At 30.8% G+C, this 20365-nt stretch overlaps 1 protein-coding gene across 1 annotated transcript; it reads right to left on the minus strand.

Annotated features, from left to right (window-relative positions):
• Positions 1-18541: 18541 nt before the first annotated feature.
• Positions 18542-20034, minus strand: LOC142609104 (uncharacterized). The gene is made up of 3 exons (XM_075780734.1): positions 19413-20034; positions 19240-19312; positions 18542-19034 (listed from the first exon to the last, which is right to left on the minus strand). The coding sequence occupies exons 1-3, from the start codon at positions 20032-20034 to the stop codon at positions 18542-18544; spliced, it is 1188 nt and encodes a 395-aa protein (XP_075636849.1).
• Positions 20035-20365: the final 331 nt, after the last annotated feature.

The raw sequence follows: 20365 nt of genomic DNA on the forward strand, positions 1-20365 counted from the left end.
TTTTTGGTGTTTGGTGTGCTAGATGCCAAATATTTGGCATTTGACACACCTGATAGGAATGCTCTAAGAATTTTGGGATCTAAAACTATCATGGTTTTCACAAAATTTTAAAATATAATTAAATATCTCTGAGACTTACCTAGATCCACTATTGCAAATTTTCAAGATCCAGTATTTGATTAAAGGAATTTAATTATTGATTTTACAGGTTTTTTTTTCTTGACCATTTTTGCTATATGCATTCAATTCAATAACTTGTAATGGAAAAACCGTATATATTTTATAAGCAGAGAGATGATCGGCTTTCTCTTGCAACTTAATCTCCACTTTCCCGTCAAGGGAAGAGTTACTTAAAAAATCGCTTCTCCATTGACCAATTAGGTAAATAGACTTAAGAGTATGCAATTAAACCTCTAACTTATCCTATATGTCTCGTCACGTTTGGGACACCACATTAATTAATTCAGTGTTATACAAATTTTGCAAATTAACTGATTTTAAAGCCTAGAGGTAACATTGATACTATGCCATAAAATTAGAAACTAAATTACACATTTAAAAAACTAAAGGACCATAATAAAAGTACCACATATTGATATGGATCGAAGAAGATTTTTGCCTATATTTATATTCTAAAAATATTATATCCATAAGTTTAGCCAACAAGATTATATTAAGAGGTTTATTAAAAAAAAGATTATATTAAGAGGTTTTTTAGCTGATGTTCTCTCTATCTCACTAGACAACAACATCTCATGAGTTGGAACGCATGAGTTGACCCATGACATGACCGAGTCTGAGTCGTCTCTACTCTCGACTTCATTCTTATAGTTCTTAAATTCGAATCTGGTCAAGCTGCATTGCTGCTTCCAAGTTCTTATGATATTTTAAAAATTAAAAGTGGTTCTCCCATGTGGGTGATGCCATCTTTTCTCATGGAAATGCTTGGAGGTGAAGTTCATGGCAGAGACCAATACAGTAATTTTGAAAAACGAATATTCTATTGAAAACTTTCTCCAACTATTTTTCAAGGGTTCAATATATGACAAAAAGTTATCAATACTTTTTTAATTATTGATAAATTTTTTTCTAAAAATAAATAATTATTGGGTGCCCTTAGGAGCAGGCCTATGTGTATCTGATTGGGTACTTTGAAATTTTTGGTAACTATCTTATTTATATAATAACTTTTATGTTAAATATTAAATATATGACAAAAAATTAAAATAAAAAATTAAGAAAAAAAACAAAAAAGATACTTACGAAATCAATTTTTAATTTCTTTGTGATATTGAAAGCATTTTGATAAATTACTAACCTAATTGTGCAAACTACTAGTCAACAAAGCAACTCAAAAAACTAGGGTATAACTGATTGGATAGGGCTTTCTTCTAGATGAAAAAAAATTCTTTCAACTTATGTTTGTGATATTCATATGATTAACATTAATCTCATGATTCATCAAGTCATTTAAATAAGTTTCATAACTATTAAATAGATTATTTAATTAATAATACATATGAATGATATAAGTCATATAACCTATGGGATTGAGAATTGTTTAAAAAAAGTTTAGCATTTTTTATACATACATTTAACATAAAAGTTACTAAAAATATATATTTCTATAAACAGTATACAAACAAACTATCAAAAGTAAGCAGTTTCCAAATTGGCAATATAATTGCAAAAAATATCTATGGAAGACCTACTAAGAGCAACCACACCAACTCATAAATAGTATTCTAAAATACAAAAAAATGCTTAATTTTACATATTTTAACCCAAAACCCCCCATATCAGTCTTTGTAAAAATGTCTAAATATACACAATGGTCTTGTAAATAAACAGTATCCATGTATATGTACATGGTTACTGTTCACTGTGTAAATAATTTTTTTAATTATTTTCTCTCTCTCTTTACTCTCTTTTTCTCATTTTCTTTCTTACATCACTCTCATAGTAACTGTTCACAGTGTTAAAAAAATGAATATTTTATTTGAATAAATATGTATAATAGACAAACTGATATTGGTGTTTTGTAAAAATAGGTATGTAATAGAAAAAGTAGATTTTAAATATGTAAGATAGAATTTTTTTTGCACATACTAATATGTATGCTCTAATTTTGGGAAAAACAATGAAATATACAATATACCATCAGGTTATAGCAAAAAAAAAATCTTTTGATTGTATTAACTTGTTAATGTTAAATTATTCAGGGTCTTGTTCTTTACTTCTTTATCCAAGAATCCCTTTTTCCTTTTGACCTTTTTAAAACAGAACATGCAATGACTCATGAAAAAGACAAAAAATATTAAAAAAATACCGAGTTCACAAATTTAAAAAAAGAAAAGAAAAGAAAAGGATAAGTTATTGCAAAATCTACCAATCAAACAAGTGGAACAAAAGCGGAAGTAACATAGGTAGGAGGATAGGAATAGATTTAGAGGATGAGGGAGAAAGAGAGAGTTTTTAGATTCTAGAAGAAAAGAAAAATAGAATAATATGAAAATTGAAATTAAAAAAAAAAAAAGAAAAAAGAAAAGAAATAAGTTGTCAGCGGTGACATAATTTGATAACGTGGCGTGACGAAATGGTGACGAGGAGTGAAATCTGAGGAGGAGTACAGATAACAATGAAATGACAGCTGATGCTTAACACCGAAAGCTCCGGGTTTATTCCTCAATCTTCTTGCTCCCCAAGTTTGTTTACTATTTTACATTGCCCTTGAGTTTAGTGCCCCTCTTTTTATCGGCTCATCTTCGGCTCCTTCCTTAGCTTTTGGCTTTTGTTATAAAATACTACTAGTAGTATTTTGCTATAGGCTACGTATAGGTTCCTTGCTTCTCACTCTTCCCATCTATATTCAAAGTGGTCTTTGTCTTCTACCGCCCAATTGGACACAACTCCAATTTTTTGTTTTGTTTTTTATTTTTTATTTTTTCTGTTGTGTTAAATCATCATGATAACGATTCCTCCAAGTGATTTTGTTCATTTTAAGTGGTCTAAACCACTTTATAATACAATCACATTATGTGCTTTGTTTTATGGTTGAAACTTGGATTCTCTCCTAAAATTTAATTATTTTTCCATTATATGTATTGCATTTAGTTTTTGCTTATTTATTAAAAGTTTTATTTTATTATATTTTTTTCTCTTTTGTCTCAACTTTTTTGTCTTAAATAATTTAACTTTTAGGGTGTATTTAGATATCGCTTATTTTGCTGAAAGTACTGCAATAAAAGTACTGTAGATAAATGTAAAAGTTAGTTGAAATAATATAGTGAGACCCATGAATAGTCCTAAAAAGTGCAGTGGAGTCCATGAATAGTCGCAAAAATAAGCTGAATAGTGAAATAATTTTAATTTTTAATCTTAACCCAAACCCAAATAGTTTGGATTCAGATTATTTGAGTTGCATTTGCGTTTTTTATTTTATTTTATATTTTTTAACTAGCAGCTATTGCACTATTCATGGGACATGAATAGTGCAAACAGGAAAATGAACAGTAACTCGTGTGTGAATAGTAACTTTTTTTATTACTTTTTATTGTTTTTAATTTTCAGCAAAATAAGCAGTATCCAAACGCATCTTTAGTGTTTCTTTTTAAATTAAAAAATTTTTTTTTGTCACACATTCAATATAAAAGTTATATATATTTTTAATTTATTTATAAATACTATTCAAATAAACTATTGAAAATAAGCTATTGTAAAATGAACACATGGTTTATTGTGGATTGAATATTGAATCAAATTTATTTATTTCTATATTTCATTTTATCTTCTGTAGTTTAACTATGGTAATGGGAAAGTTTAGTAGGTTTTTCATCCCTAAAATGTAAGTAGAGTTGATATGTCTACAACATTTTCACAATATTTTTACAACAAATCTTAAGTGTCAGGTTGTTATTATTGGGGCCAAAAAGTAATATTAGTATTGTGTTCAAATTTGAACTAATAAGAACTAACTACCAATAATTTGTTGTAAAAATATTATGGACATAATACCCCTTGTAAGGTAAAAGGTTTAAGATTTTTAAATTAATGTTTAGTATGCGTTTGTTTTCTAAATTTTTGAAATGAGTCTGAGAAGGGTTTAGGTTTTGCAAGTTATGTATCCAAACCCAACTAGATTATATATGTAAATTATTAGGATGCCACTATCGTTAATTTTATTTACTTTCAAAATTAGTAATTCTCTAACAAAAGTAAACATGTTATTCTTTCTCTCTCTTAAAATATTGTGTAATTTAGTATAAAGTACTTCTATTGATTGAAATTAGATAAATAATATGTTAAATATTAAATTTTAGGTCAATCCAACCCTTTCAACCAAACTCATGGTTAAATAAACAAAATGGATTTGGAACGAGTTTGGTTTTGCAAACATAAATGACCTTGAGTTTTGGATGAAATTCTTAAAATTTTGTAGAATTTTTCAACTAAAATATTTAGAGGGTTGAGTTTGGATTGACAATTCTTTTTTCCAAATTCCATTCCTAATTTTAAATATATAAATATCTTGGAAAAAAGTATTATTTGATATGCCTTCATTAGATAAATACTTGTAAATAAAATGTTTTTTGTGGTGTGTTTGGAGCAAGGGAGTTGATTTTATACCAGATGCCATTTCGGTTTGGTCATGGGAACAAAATAATTTTGTATTGATTGATTCTAATGCACATTTTTAGGATTACTGCTATTTATATATTTTTAAGCGTGCGCACGTGCACACACACACACACACGCATATATATATATATTTGTGTTTATTTACTTAAGTATGAATTTATTAATTTTATGTTTATTAACATAAAATTTAAAATCCATATATTTTATAAGCCCAAGTATTAGTCTAAGTACATTAACCAACATAATGGCTTGAATAACATTTTTTTTTTAAATTTAAAAAAGATTCAAAAATTTAAAATTTAAAAATTTTTATTGTACCTACTGAAACACTCAAAATATGCTCGATTCAAGCCAATATTTTTTTTTCCAGTACATTATAAAGGAGCACTGTTATCAGCTTAATGGTTGGTATGATATATTTTCCTTGTACAACCAGTACCAATACAATATTGACTTCCATGGTTTGGAATGGAGGGGAATGGAGGGAGAGAAAATGAGAGGAAAGGGAAAGATTGTTGGAATATACTAAATTTTAGTATCTTTCGCTCTCCTTGTTTCCAAACATAGGGTTAGTGAAATTATTGAATTAATAATTTTATTATGGATAAGCAGAAATGTAAGGAAGGACAAGATTGTAATGAAGAAATTCACTTAAAAATACAAGTGACCATTTTGATAAAAAAGATGAAGAAGAGTCACTTGAGATATTTTGATTAAGAGTTGAGTGATTAATGCATGGATCACAAAAGACTTGATCTTAGATAGGATAGAATGGCAAAAAAAAAAAAAAAACCCGTGTAGTTTACCCTTATTAATCTATTGAGAATCCATAATTGACTCTAAAGTTTTGGGATTCTAATCCGATCAAATATTCAATTCATTTGAGGTATTAAAATTTTCTCACACTTAAATCCCTTATGTCATTGTTAGGAGTTGTGTAATGTCGCTATGTCCCCTGAACCACATGACGTTGTTGTATTATAATATAATACACATTGAAAAACAGTGATAGAGGGAACTATCGCCCCAATACCCCTCTCCCTCCTATATATAAAAAAATTATATATAAAAAATGCTAATGTCACCCTTAGAGCATTCACATCCGAAAATGTCATCCTATTCTATTTTACCATATCAAAAAACTACTTTATCAATTATACCATATCATTTTATAATACATCCAACATCCCAACTTTTATTTTCTTATACAACACATTAAAATTATATATATATACACATACATACATACAATAATATATGTTTCTTTCTCTCTCTAATTTTTGTCTCTCTCTCTTTCTCTCTCAAAAACTCATCACCACCATAAAATATTAATAAAAATTATACAAGTCTGCTATAGTACCATCCTACATATAAGATGGTACTGTAGTAGTATTGTAAAAAAGTTTACAAGTTTAGAAGGCCGGATGGAGTGGGTTTTTTTGCGCATTGATGATAAAATACACTAACATATGCCATATACAATTCCCAATGGGAATGCTCATAGATTTTAAAAAAATTATCCTACATTTATGCGAATGACTAATGAATTTTTTTCCCTTCATGTCATAGGTAGCTCATTAAAGCATCTTACTCTTATGTCATAGACTCATAGGTAGCTTATTAAAGCAAAGTTTATTCAAGATTTTTTTTCTTTATAAATGATATGTAATTCTCTTTAGTAAAAGCATTTTTAAATTTTTTTTTTTTTGGCATTTGGAGAATTAAAATAAAGACAATGTGTTTTTATTTTTTAGTTTGAGAAGAAAGGACAATTATGCTTTTTGTAGTTTAGGATTAGAGATGTTTGTTGCATTTGTCATATTTGAAAGCTAAGGTTTTTTTCTGTAATTTTTATTATTGTTAAAATTTTATTATTGTTAAAATTTTATTATATAAATTTGTATATGTTTATACATGTAAAGCGATTTTAAATATTTAATATTTCATAATTAATAAAATTTTTAGTACAACCTAAATGTGTAATGTCTAATTTATTTAATAGAAATCATTGATGTGAGGATACTTCCCCAATTAATCGGATTTATCCGCTTTGGGGAGCCAGTCCCTCACGGTTTATCGGCTCGTCCCCGAGTGCAGGCAGGATTTTCACCAGGAGCAAGGGCTAGACCTTGGACTCGCAGGCTTGACACCAAGTCCCACATCGGTTAGAGTTCCCTCCCACACATGGTTTATAAGCTTCTGGAGCGACCATGTGTGTACCATTACTAACCGATGTGGGACTTGGTGTCAAGCCTGCGAGTCCAAGGTCTAGCCCTTGCTCCTGGTGAAAATCCTGCCTGCACTCGGGGACGAGCCGATAAACCGTGAGACTGCTAGCGGATAAATCCGATTAATTGGGGAAGTATCCTCACATTAAAAGGTGCTAGTAATGGTACACACATGGTCGCTCCAGAAGCTTATAAACCATGTGTGGGAGGGAACTCTAACCGATGTGGGACTTGGTGTCAAGCCTGCGAGTCCAAGGTCTAGCCCTTGCTCCTGGTGAAAATCCTGCCTGCACTCGGGGACGAGCCGATAAACCGTGAGGGACTGGCTCCCCAAAGCGGATAAATCCGATTAATTGGGGAAGTATCCTCACAATTGATATAAATGAATGAAGAATATTAATTGTAACCCATATGAAAAAATTATTTTGAATTATGTATTGACTAACTTAATTTTAATTTCTTTGTTAAATATAAAATAACATATATCATGCGTATCACAAACATACTTTATGTATAACTATTCATTTCACACAGTCTTCCATTATATTATGAAGTAACGGGGATGGATAGGAATTGTAAATGAATGGATTATTATCCGATTACTAACACTTTACCTCTCCCCTATTATTAACAATATCTTTTTAAAATTTTTTCATACACAATATTTTTATTTTCTCAATCCATTGAGCAAGCAATAAACTTATTTTTTATTTTTATAATTCAATAAGTACAAACGAGTAATAGTGTAATACTACTCAATACTAAGGCTATTGACGATAACAAACATTCTTAGGACTAGTTTTAGGTGGTATTTAATATAGTTTGATAGCATCACCTAACTTTCAGATTTTATCTTCATTTTTTTAAATCTGGTCTCTTCTTATTTATATTCCTTTAATGTTTATCCTAACTTGTCTACGATGATCCTACATTTGATCTCTTTTTTTTTTTGATAAGTACATTTGATCTCTTATTTTCTCCCTTTTAGCTATTTTCAACGAATAATTAGATAAATTGGTTTTTACCTTAAAGAAATGTATAACTAAGAACTACACATTAAAAAACGGATTCAAATCTTCTAGAGTTCTTAGAGTACTCTACCAAATAGATTTACTTTAATCTTGACTCTTCATTTTATAATGAATGTCTCAGATGATGCCACATCATTAATTTAATTAAAAATATCCTTAAAATACAAGTGATACATCAGCTATTAAAAAATAAAATTGACATGTCAGATTTTAAGTCAGAAACTCTATTACCTTCTCTTTCATTTCACCTCCCTGTTCACCGCCGGTTCTGCAACACTGACGGCATAGCTTGTCTCCAGCGAGATCTCAACACCAACGATGATAGACAATTTGATCAAGATGAAGTCCCACGCAACCCAATCTCTGACTAAACCCACACAACACTCCCTCTCTCTCTCTCAATATATCTCAAAGAGTGCAATTTATATAGTTCTACTCATTCCAATGAAATTATATCCTTATTATGTGCTTTTATTTTATTTTATTATTTTTTACTTAATACAATGTAAACCTTCATTGGTATAATGCGTTCTAATTTGTATTTGAATGAGGCTGCATCTATATCATATATTTATGCAAAATCAATTTCAAGCCGTAAAGAAAAAGAGAAAGGTAATTAATAAAAGAACAAAGAAAGAAAAAAGAAGAAAGCCAATGATGGCACCAAAAGTTGAAGCGTAACTGCTATGATCATGAAATTGGTGGACACTGATGGCACAATTTACCTCCGGCGAGAGTCATGATTGTGAGATTGGGTTTTAGATCGTGTTTTTAAACCTCCGGCTGTGAGATTGGGTTTTAGATCTGTGTTTTTTAAAGTTTATGAAAGTTAAAAAAATTAAATATCTGACATGTCATTTTTTTTTCAATTAGGTGACATGGCATCATTATTTTAAGGTTTTGTTATTAAATTAATGATGTGGCATCATTTGAGACATTCATTATAAAATGAAGAGTCAAGATTAAAAGAAATCTATTTGGTAGAGTACCCTAAGAACTCTAGAAGATCTGAATCCAGGAAAAGACCCATATCAAAATACTTGTGCAATATTGAGTTTTAATTTTTAAAGCTTACTATTACTCTTTCTAAATACAAAGAATTAAGTATGTGAATGAAATGATTTAAATGTGGCACATTACAAATCGGCTTATACATTATATATGTATGATTTTTACATATCATACTGCAAGATATGCATGTCGCATCATGTGATACACTTACATTTAAGAATACATTTATGATATACACATCAAAATGGCTGGAGAAAAAGGTCAATGTATAGTAAAATTTATTATGTATTGTAAGATATATTTTTTTTGGGATGTTTCAACCTAAAGCGTCCGCTTTTGATAATAGCTATTTATTATTAGACCAAGACACCAATCAGTTTTTGGTGTAGGCGAGGATTGAATCCCAAATCTCTTATACAATTATCATAGACTTTACCAGCTGAGTTAACTGAAACCCACATGTATTGTAAGATATTAATAATTATATATAGTCCGCAAATAATGATTATTACATACTGTTTGGATGACAATATTCAAGAAGATTATTTAAATGATTTTATCTTGATTCTTTGGATTGAGTGATTTTTAAATGATTTTATAAGTATATATCACGCAAGATGTTCTGGAACTTGTTGAAAAGCTTGACCAAGAAATTAGAAAAATGCCCATTTGCTTCATTACATTAAGGTAAAATGTCAATTCGAAAGGACATATACAATCATTGTATAAACAACAATTTGATGCTAATAGTATGTCTTTTTAAAAGGATGCTAATAGATAGTACGTGAATCATTCGTTTTAAATTTTCAATCTGTTGAACAATTTGCACATTGGGCTGCAAATAAAATAAAAATTATGAATCCAACAGAAATCATCAACTTGTTTCAAAGTACCAATTCACATAGCTTCTTTTCTAGTTTCAACTTTCAAGTTCATTTCCTTCATTAATTAACCCAAGGTAAATATGAAGTCAAAGTATGTAATCATTTTATATATGCTTCATTAACATTCCCCACGTGCACGTTAGAGTATATGGATTTACTTTTTTTACTGTTTTTCAAAGTGTTGAACAAGTGCGTAAAATATCTTTATGCAAATAGGGCGGAGAAATAGTAAAAAATGCCGAAGGGAATTGCCATCTTGTTTTAAAGTCCAATATGGTTAGCCCCTCTTCGATCTAGTTTTAAAGAGTTCATCAATAAAAAATATTTGTAAAATTTGAGCTTTCTTGAGCAGCTTGCAATTTTTCTTGATTACATAATTAATAAGTTACACAATTGAAAAAAAGCTGGTTCTCCATCCATTAAAATATTATTAACAAATTAAGATTGATTCATTTACAAGTTACTGGTACAATATCTATAAAAAATTAAATTCTATAAAGATGTGATGTAAATTCAAGTTTTACACCCTTCAATTCTAACATATCACATTATTTTATTATATAATTAAGAATAAACAAAACTACACCTATTCAATTATAATATCCATTGATAAATCTAAACAAATTAGGACTTTATTGAATGTTATTAGGCGTAATAGGATGTATTAAATTTTAAGTAAAAAACTAATGTGATAATCTCTTATTGGATAGTATAAAACATAGGTTTTACATCTTGTTCTTACCAGATTCGAACTCCATTTAAAACTATACTACATAAACTATAGATTGGACTTTTTTTTTAAGCAGAAACTCACCTATCATTTTGTGGTATCATTAATAAAAACAAGATTCAATTAATTCTATCCCTTTCATGTTATTAACAACTTTACAAGGGAGACTAGTTCTTAACTTTTTATTTTCTATCTTTCATAAATTTTCAACATAGTTTCTTATTAATCAATACCTGAAAAACATTTGTTCAAGTAATTGAACTATGCTATAACTGAAAATGGCAAGTGGCAATCATTCATGAATAATTTAACAAATGAAGAGTCCAAGAAAGATCAATATATGTTTATAAAAACGATCCTTGATATGAACAAGATATTTGTGGGTCACGCATTGACTTTCAAACAGGTAAACAAAAGTACCTATAAAAATAAGTAGAACAATACAAACAGGAAATGCATTAGAAAAATAGTTTTGATGGTTTTGTTGGGCACCTAGGTTTGGGGGGGTTGGGAGTTAGGGACTCCCCCAAGCCCTACCTTCTCTCCTCATGATACACGCACTAGCGCCACGTCTAACTCTGGGTCTCTTTCTTTGTTTGGACGTATCGGACCATGTCAAAGTCTTTTTGGCTTAGGGAGATTGAGATGGGATGTGCATGTGATCGCTTCCTCAATCAATGCTTCGATCTCTGTATACTTGGCACTAAATTGGAAGAGAACCAACAAATCTCTTTGCTTGTTGACCCTAGAGATTCGAGAAGTTTTTTTGATTGGTTAGTCTTCTCTTGGACCTGTGTCCTTCCCCTTCTGGACTTCTACACCTATAATTTAACATTAATTTTTGATAATTTCATAATTATAATTATAATTTTGGTTGAAAACATCAAAAAGTTATGTTGAGCACTACAAAGTTCTTGGTATTATTTAATTATAAGGGTCATGTTAGCGAGTGTTTTTAGGGCATTCGTTAATAATTCATTTTAAGAAAGTTTTGATACCACTTTTATAGGAAAAAAAAAAAAACTGTCAAAACATTAATTTTTTTTTTCAATAAAACCTTTCTTTAAATTGATTGTTAACTAATACTCTAAGAGGATCTATTAGCATTTTCCTAATTATAATAGTCAATTCTCAAATCATGTAAATGTTTATTTAGCCTATACTACTTATTGATCTTAAATCTTGCACTTTGGCCTAATGGCTGGAATTTTTGCTAGTTAATGGCTCTACTTTATCGTTGGTAATTCAATTGTCAGTATCCACTGGTGGTGTGCAATGATTCTGAGGAGACCTTACTCATGGTTCAGAGAACTGTACTTTCCCAATGATGTTTAAGAGTTCATTTCTTCCAAGTCTTTTTCTTCCCCCTATATGATCACAATCCTATTTTTCCAAACTCTTATGTTCTAGACGTGATTGTGTGTTGACTACTGACTAGAGTGAGCTTTGGTTTTTTTGGGGGAGGGGGGCATGTTTCACTTCCCTGCAACTGCTCTTAAAATAGGCACATGGAGCGTAATCTCAAATATCTTAAAAGATTTGAGTGTATCTCTCTCATCACCAATTGGGTTTGAGGTGAAGTAATACAACTCACGGTTTGATAAGTGATATCAAAATCAATGTTATGGGTTCGAGTCGCAAAAGTGTAAAAACAAGTATACGGAATACAATGTCAAATGACATACAAGACTTGAGTGTATCTTCTTTATCATCAATTGACAATAAAGTAAGAGGTACAACTCACACTCCTACAATATTATATGTCTCTATGCAATTTTAGAAAATATTTGGTCGTAAGTATTTCAGTGGTATTGCTTCTTCTTTACGAAGAAAACAAAGGCTCAAATTTGTTCTATCCAATTGTTGCAGGTCTCCAATTATTTAAAAAAAAATATTATTAAATTATTATATTCATTAATGGATGGTAGAAGGGAAAACCATTTCGATGAGATCTTAGGGAACAAGTCTACCATTAGTCCATTATTCCATTACTAAAATAAAAATAAATAAATAAATAAATAAAGTCTACCATTATTTTTGTTTTTTTTATGGGAAAAAGTCTACCATTATCCATATAATATGATAAGTTGATAACTGCTACAATTTGTATTTAGGTTTGAAAGCTAAAAGATATTTTGATTTTGATCTAAAATTTGATTAGATTTATTATCATTTGTCAATTTTTTTGGTTAAAGATAATGATGAGAGACTCAAAGGCCCACTTACCATTCAAACCCAATCCTACGTAATAAATTCGGCTTGACCAGAGCATTGAATGGTAAAACACATAAAGTGATTCCGTCCATAAAAGAGCTTTCTTCCTCGAAAGAAAGCTTAGGACCACATTCGATTATAAATAAAGCCTGTGGGCCTAAATAGGTTTCGTGTTGTTTTCTTGAAGCATTTGCTTGGATGGAGCAGTTTGGCCACACATTATGTGCAAAGCTTTTAATGGCTGTTTCCTTGTCACTTGCTTGCTTTTGATTTTGGCTCCTTTTCCTTGGTCTTGCAATAGAATAGTGAATGCAACAACCTCTAGCAACATTTAATTCTATGAGAATGACTTGATGTAGTCAATTGGGTTTTGGTCAGCCCCCTGGCCCTCATATATATATATATATATATATATATATATATATTTTTTTTTTTTGGGGTTCAATTAAGTTTGTATCTTGGAAATCATTTGAAAAAAGAAGTCTTCTTCTACCTGGAAATTTATTCATATCCTTATCTCATTGTTGACCTGTATTGTGCACTATATGAATGAAGCTGAAATTAGAGCAGTGGATTTAAGTTACTGCTGGTGCATGCCTAACAGCCTATTATTAAGTCTTTATATATGTTTTCAATTGGATATTCAGTCAGGTTTTGAGTGGCTACTAATACAGTCAGGTCACTGGGACCATGTTTTCTATAACAAGGAAAAACCATGATGTATTAGTGGTTATTCCAATGTGAAACGTGAAATTTCCATTAGGTGCTAAGGTCAGCAATGAAGTCACCAATATAGCTTTGAACATACCTCGAAATTTAGCCAGGTTCAAAGCTCCAAAATAGAGTTTCACACCTGCATACACTAAATTTATTCTATAATAAAATTTCTATTTTATATATAAAAAAAGACGGTATATCTAATACTTTCATTTAAAATTTTAAATGGCATTGAAAATTAGTAATAAATGACTAACAAAATGTAAAAAATAAGACAAGAAATAAAACTTTAATGGTAAAATGAACTTTTTATTTCACTTGAAATTAGGGATAGTAATGAGGTAGGGTAGGTTTGGATCATGAGTGTTCTATATCCTATATCAAGTAAGGAAAGCCCACGTGGGATGGGAGCATGGTAAGTTGGGACAAGATAAAGTGAAATTTTGTAATCCCTAATAAGGTGGCTCTAACGTCAATTATAAAGAAAATGGATAAATGGAGGTGAAAGAGCTACGAGATAGGGGAGCGAGGTAAGTGTTTTGGGATGGTAACATAACACTTATATATATACACACAATAAATTATAAATAGGATATTTGTAACAAATATTAAATTACATATAATACACACACACACTTGAGATGTGATAACCCTGAGAGAAGGAGGGTAGGCAAAATCCCTCCTCGTCCCATCCCCCTTTTGAGGTCGGACATTTTGCCAACCTACTTGTAAAAACTTTCTTAATACATTATCTTTGAATTTGTTTATGGTTCTATGCTTTTCTTGGCTAGTTGTTTGGTCATCAATACGCTTTAATGTAGAAAAAAAAATATTATAGCCCAAATTCCAATAATAATAGGATTGGTCCAGAACTAATATGTAGCTTTTTATTATTCAATTTTATTCAAGTAATGAAATAGGGGGTTTTGGGTTTAACTAATATTGTAGTTTGTATTATTTTCTTCCAATTTCCGGTTTTCCAGACCCGTTCCCTACCCATGATTGTCTGGCCTCAAGAGTCAAAACCCAGGACTTCAGATTTTTACTTAAACTTGACCCCCTCCCCACCCCAAAAAAAGAAAAGAAAAAAGAAAAAAGAAAAAAAATGCCACTACCATTGTTGTTTGGTAAAGATTACTTGGAGTACTTTTTTTTTTTTTCGTGAAGAACATATTACTTGGGGTACATATCATGGTAGTCTTGGTAGACAGTAGGTTGGGTCCGTTAGACAATCAGTGAATAGCATCGGCCCAACCTAACTCTAAGTTTGGGCTTGACCCATGTGCTTAGCCCCTCTCTCTCTCTCTCTCTCTGGGGTGTCAATAGCCGAAGACATATTTCAACATATTTTTGTCTAAATAATATATTTTATTGGTAAATATTAATAACAATGGAGCCAAGAACTCAACATACAATGATCATACAGTCGAATTCAAACACAATCCAGTCCAACTCAAGGGAATGACAAAACTGGCATTCCCCGGGTAAAGGATCCAAACCAAAAAGCTAGAAAACAATCAAACATGTCGACAAAAAGAAAAAGGATTTACGTGATAAGTTTCAATTAGTAGATAACGTCTCCAAGAGTAAAATTAATTTATTGCTAGTTACACTGCCGTACAAACAAAAAGCTTAGGAAACCATGTTTTTCATTATAGTTGTGAAATATTAAAATCGTTTTTTGAAAACACAAATTCACAATTTTAACTCAAATTATGTTTTAAAAACATGGTTTTAGCTGTGTGTCCTATACACACCATGTGTATTTATCACCACTCATTAATTTATATCCGCAAGCAAAGTAAACAAACTACAATTTACATTTTGATAATATTTTGCATGAATCATGTTAGATTGAAAATTAGTGGTGATAATTTTTTTTTAATAATTCGGTAGTTGAGAAGGGGGAATTTGAACTTAGAATGTCTTTATTAAAAGAGATGTGCTACGTCCACAACATTTTTACAACAATTTTACAACAAATCATAGGTGGTTAGTTGTTATAGGTTCAAATTTGAACCTAACACTAAAATTACTTTTTTGCCCCAACAATAACAACCAGTAACAACCTGCCACTTAAGATTTGTTGTAAAAATGTTGTAAAAATGTTGTGGATATATCATTTCTCTTATTAAAAATACCAAAAATTACGAATTAATTGGATTACAAAGCTTTTGACTTTAATAGTTAGATAATAAAGCAAATAAAATCCTCTCTTTTTCTGTTTTTGTTTGTTTGTTTGTTTTTTTTAATTGTTGGCTTTCTACCATTCTAAAAATGGTTTGAATGGTAGTATCATACAGAAAAGATTCCAAATTGAAAAAGATTAGCCATCTAATCCCGTGTGGGAGGTTCTTACTTTTCTTTGCATGAATGCAATTGGTTCCCAGGTATTCACTTTAACATCCCGAAAGAAGACAGAATATTTAAAATTAATAAAAGCAAAAATATATTTTGGATTAAAGGTTGATGTGAAAGGGAAAAAGGACGTTGGATTTGGTAGCTATTGTATGCGTTTCCGAGAAGAAAAGTATATCTTATTAAAATAAAATTAGAAAAAGAAAAGAAAAGAAGAAGATGAACACAAGGATTTGGAGCTGGGAAAAAAGTTTAAAAAAAGGAAAAATAAAAAGAATAAAAGAAGTGTCTCACTATCTCATTCCCTTCTTTAAAATTATCTTTGAAAATGGGGTTTTGCTGTCTTCTCTTTTAGGTGCAAAAGTTCCTTCTCAGAGTATCGATTAAAGAAGTTACTCCCAGAATATGCGTTCGAAAGTGAATTCTTATCTTAATCTTAGGGACAAAAGAAAATAATAAGTACTTTCTTGGGGATCACTAGAAACTAGAAAGTATTTAATGCTGTTCAGAAACTCAACTATATTTAGAATTTAAGTCTAAAACCAAAATGATGGAGAAAAAAACATTGAATTTCAAATGATAATACAAAACCACAATAGATAGATCCTAATATGATCCTAATAACAAGCCCTTTTTTTTTTTTTTTGAGAGTGTTTACCCTAACAATACTTGAAAACACGTCTCGAATTAAGATATATTTGAGAAATTAATGTGGCGTTTGGTACGGGAAATCCACATTACTCCTGGCATCTAGATTCCCAGGAATGTGATTCTTAGGAATGTGATTCCTAGGAATGTAGCTATTCCTATGTTTGGTTTCATTGGGAGATTCCCAGGAATGTGAGATGATAATGTTTGGTGTATTCTCAGGAATCTTAAATGAATTATTTGTTTTTCCCATTTTGTCCTTAGATTTGAATGTGAAGTACCAAGCCCATTAAAAAAAATTTTTCCTTTAAATAAATAATGAAAAAATATATATAAACTATTAATTAGTCCTTTAAAAAAATATCTTACTCTAAATAGATAGATAAAAAACATTATATAAACTATCAATTAGCAACACATTCATTAAAACTGTGATCTAACATTTCAAAATGACAAGAATAATTCAAAAATAACTATTAGCAGAGTTATTTATCCTGTTTATGTTGTTTTGGCGGGAAAAGATAAAGACAAGAGAGAAGATATTGATAATTTGTTTTATAGTTTATCTTAATTGCTTAAATGATAAGAAAAAATGGTTAAAATTGTCAATTTATAAAAAATACAATTTCTTTTAAGTTTGGGAATCTGGATTCCCACCTGTTTTAAAGGGAATCCACATTCCTACTGAGAGGGGTTTAAGGATTCCCCTGGCATCTGATTCCCTAGCGTAATTTGCAACCAAACATGGGAATCTTTAAACATTCCTGGGAATCCTAAAACATTACCCCATACCAAACGCCACCTAAGTGCATGTCTTTCTTGATTTATTCAATGAACATGGTTTCTTTTCACACTTTCATATTTCTTTGCCTTGTACATCATTTAACCCTCTCCTTTTAATCCTTTGTATTCAGTAGAGGGGAAAAAAAACAAAAATTAAACTATGGTTCCATGAACATTGTCTTATGTTACTAAGGAATGAATTGATTGTAATTTTATGACTAAATGTAAAGTACATCCTCTAAATTGGAGGTAATTTGCTTTTGATTTGTAAGTTTAAAAACCTTGGTTTTAAACTTTTTAATAAATAAATAACATACGAATTTATTCTCAATATGGTATTTTCGTTCATACATGTTAATGAAGTGACTATTAAATGTCAAGCAACCCTACAATTCTTACCATGTGCATCAATTGATCCAACAAAAACATGCCGACCCTGTGTCGATAAAATCATGCCAGGTCAAGTAAATAAATAACTATAAAACAACTAATTTAAAAGTTAAAAACAATCAAAGTACCTCTATCAAAAAAAAAAAAAAAGTAAATAAAATTTTTTATAAAACCAAAATCCCAAATCTCATAAGACTTTAAAGTTCTGGTGTTGTTAGGTTCATGACTCAATTGCCTTTTGATATTCCTCTCCTTTCTTCAAATGAGCACCGCCTTGGGTGGCGTCATTGACTCATTGTGCGACAATGGCTAATTTGTGGTGGAAGTGCATGAAGAATGGCCAGTAAGGGTGGCACAATTGGAGCAGCCTAAATTGGTATTTCATAGATGCACATGTATATACGCATGTCAAGAACCATGTATTTGGTTCTAAGTTCTAACGAACCAGAATATTCAAGCATTGTCTTCAGACTTCAGCCACAACTCTACTAACCTCACCAAGTCTATTTTTGCCCAAATCCAACTTGTGTTAAGTTTCTAATCATGGGCTAAAATTCAATTAATTAGTTAGCAATTCCATTCAAATGCACTACAAAAAACTCGTCCTACAAGGGTGTTTTTTTCCCAGCACTATCAGGGGCGGCTCCAGGATTTTTGTTCAGGGGGGTCAATAAGAAATATAAATTATATAAAATCTAAAACAAAAGAGACTTAAATATATCAATATCACAAACAAAAAAAAAAGCATAAAATTCTACAATTGTCTTCTACGAGGTTTCATATTTTGAAACCGTTGCATGATAGATTCATTATCAATCCTACGAGCTATATCTTTTTCAATGTACACAGTCAAACAATCATTCAACCACTGATCCCCCATTCGATTGCGCAATTCATTTTTGATATATTTCATTGCTGAAAAACTTCTTTCCACTCGTTGCAACCGCACAGAAGGGTCAAAACTAACTTCACAAGCAAATATACCAATGGATATATGACATCCTTATTTGTTTCCACCATCTTTCTAGCAAGGTCCCCAATTCCTTTAAGCTCTAAAAACTCGTTATTGGAGCGCATATCAACAATGTAAGTCTCGAAGCCGATTATCAAGTGCCAATACATCCGTTCCCGGAAAAATCGATGGATAGAACTTTGCAAGACGGTCAATTTTTGTATATCAAAAGCCGAAAATGAATCACTTGGATTCAAGCAAGCCATACAAAGTAGCAACTCGCAGTCACCTCGAAAACGATTATTAAGCTCTTGAAGTTGCGTATCTATGACTTCAAAGAATAAATCAACACGATAGTGATGTAAATTTGTAATTTGTGGGGCGTTGCGTCGTGGCCTCACACCAACTACAAATATTTCTTCCATGTTCAAGATAGGAATATCATGGTTGCTACAAAATGTGGATACTTCACAATAGAGCTTCCCATTCATCATCTCTCATCATTTGTAATCGTTGCTTAGACACTCTAACAAGCGTCATAGCATTTACAATATCTTGATTTTTCTTTTGCAATGCTATTGACAACTCATTTGTGATCCCCAAAATATTTTTCATCAAGTGTAAAGCAAAGGAAAAGTCAAAAGATAGAATTAACCTTAAAATAGATCGAGCTTCAACTCTTTGCTCAGAGAGCAGGCTATCCTTTTCAATCATCTCAAGTACATCAACTGTGGAAGAGAACATCAAAATCAAGTTGAGGATTGTCCTATAATGTGATCCCCAACGTGTATCACCAAAGACGTTTAAGACTTGTCTCTTGGTTCAAACCTTGCCCACTTTCAAGTTCACCCAAGTTTAATGCTTCTGTGATTTTTGCAAGTTGTGCATTTAGTAAAAATTCTCGTCTTTTACAAGAAGCTCCAACAATAGTTACTATTTTACTAACCAATATAAAAAATTCAGAAATATAAGTATGATTATTAGAAACAGATACTAGAGTCAATTTAAGTTGATGAGCAAAGCAATGGACATAAAATTCTGATTTATTATCCTTCAGAATTAAAGTTTTAAGACCATTGAATTCACCTTGCATGTTACTGGCCCCATCATAACCTTGCCCACGTAGTCTTGATAAACTCAATGAATATTTACAGAATAAAAATTCAATAGCAGCTTTTAGAGACAAGGCAGAGGTATCTGCTACATGTACAATACCAAGAAATCGCTCTGTAACAATTCCCTTTTTTGTCCACATAACGCAAAAAACAATGCCCATTTGTTCTTTTATTGAGATATCACGGGACTCATCAACTAAAATTGAAAAGAACTCACCGCCAAGATCTTCGATGATGGCATTGGTAGTTTTATATGCAATTGCATTCACAATATCTTTTTGAATATCAGATGGGTTAGCTTGCTTCGTTTTTGGAGTTTTCTCGCAATACTTCATTAATAACATCATTATGATCTCGCCAAAAATTGTACAAGCTTCAAGGAAATTTCCTTTATCACTTGAATCATCGTATCATCATGACCACTCGGAAAGCTAACCCCGATGCAAAAGGAATCTTATGCAATCAACTATTGCATTTAATTGAGTCCGATATATAATTTTATCTTGATTTGATCGCTAACAAAAACACTTTGAATGTGTTGATTTTGCTTCATTAGATTTTCACCATCCTTAAGAGCTTGGTTATGGGCACTATTAACACCTCCAACATGTTGGTCTAACTTTTCTTTCTTATTCCAACTATTGAATCCCTTTGTCACAAAACTAT

Source organism: Castanea sativa, chromosome 9 (genome assembly GCF_040712315.1).
Source record: "Castanea sativa cultivar Marrone di Chiusa Pesio chromosome 9, ASM4071231v1".
Lineage (NCBI taxonomy): Eukaryota > Viridiplantae > Streptophyta > Magnoliopsida > Fagales > Fagaceae > Castanea > Castanea sativa.

What these genes read in the sequence shown, in the direction of transcription:
- LOC142609104 (XM_075780734.1), bottom strand. Translation starts at nt 20,034, where the DNA reads ATGAAGTATTGCGAGAAAACTCCAAAAACGAAGCAAGCTAACCCATCT. An exon ending in TGAACTTGAAAGTGGGCAAG is followed by an intron (nt 19,313 to 19,412) that starts GTTTGAACCAAG and finishes TCTCTTCCACAG; the next exon opens with TTGATGTACTTGAGATGATT. An exon ending in GAAGCTCGATCTATTTTAAG is followed by an intron (nt 19,035 to 19,239) that starts GTTAATTCTATC and finishes CACATTTTGTAG; the next exon opens with CAACCATGATATTCCTATCT.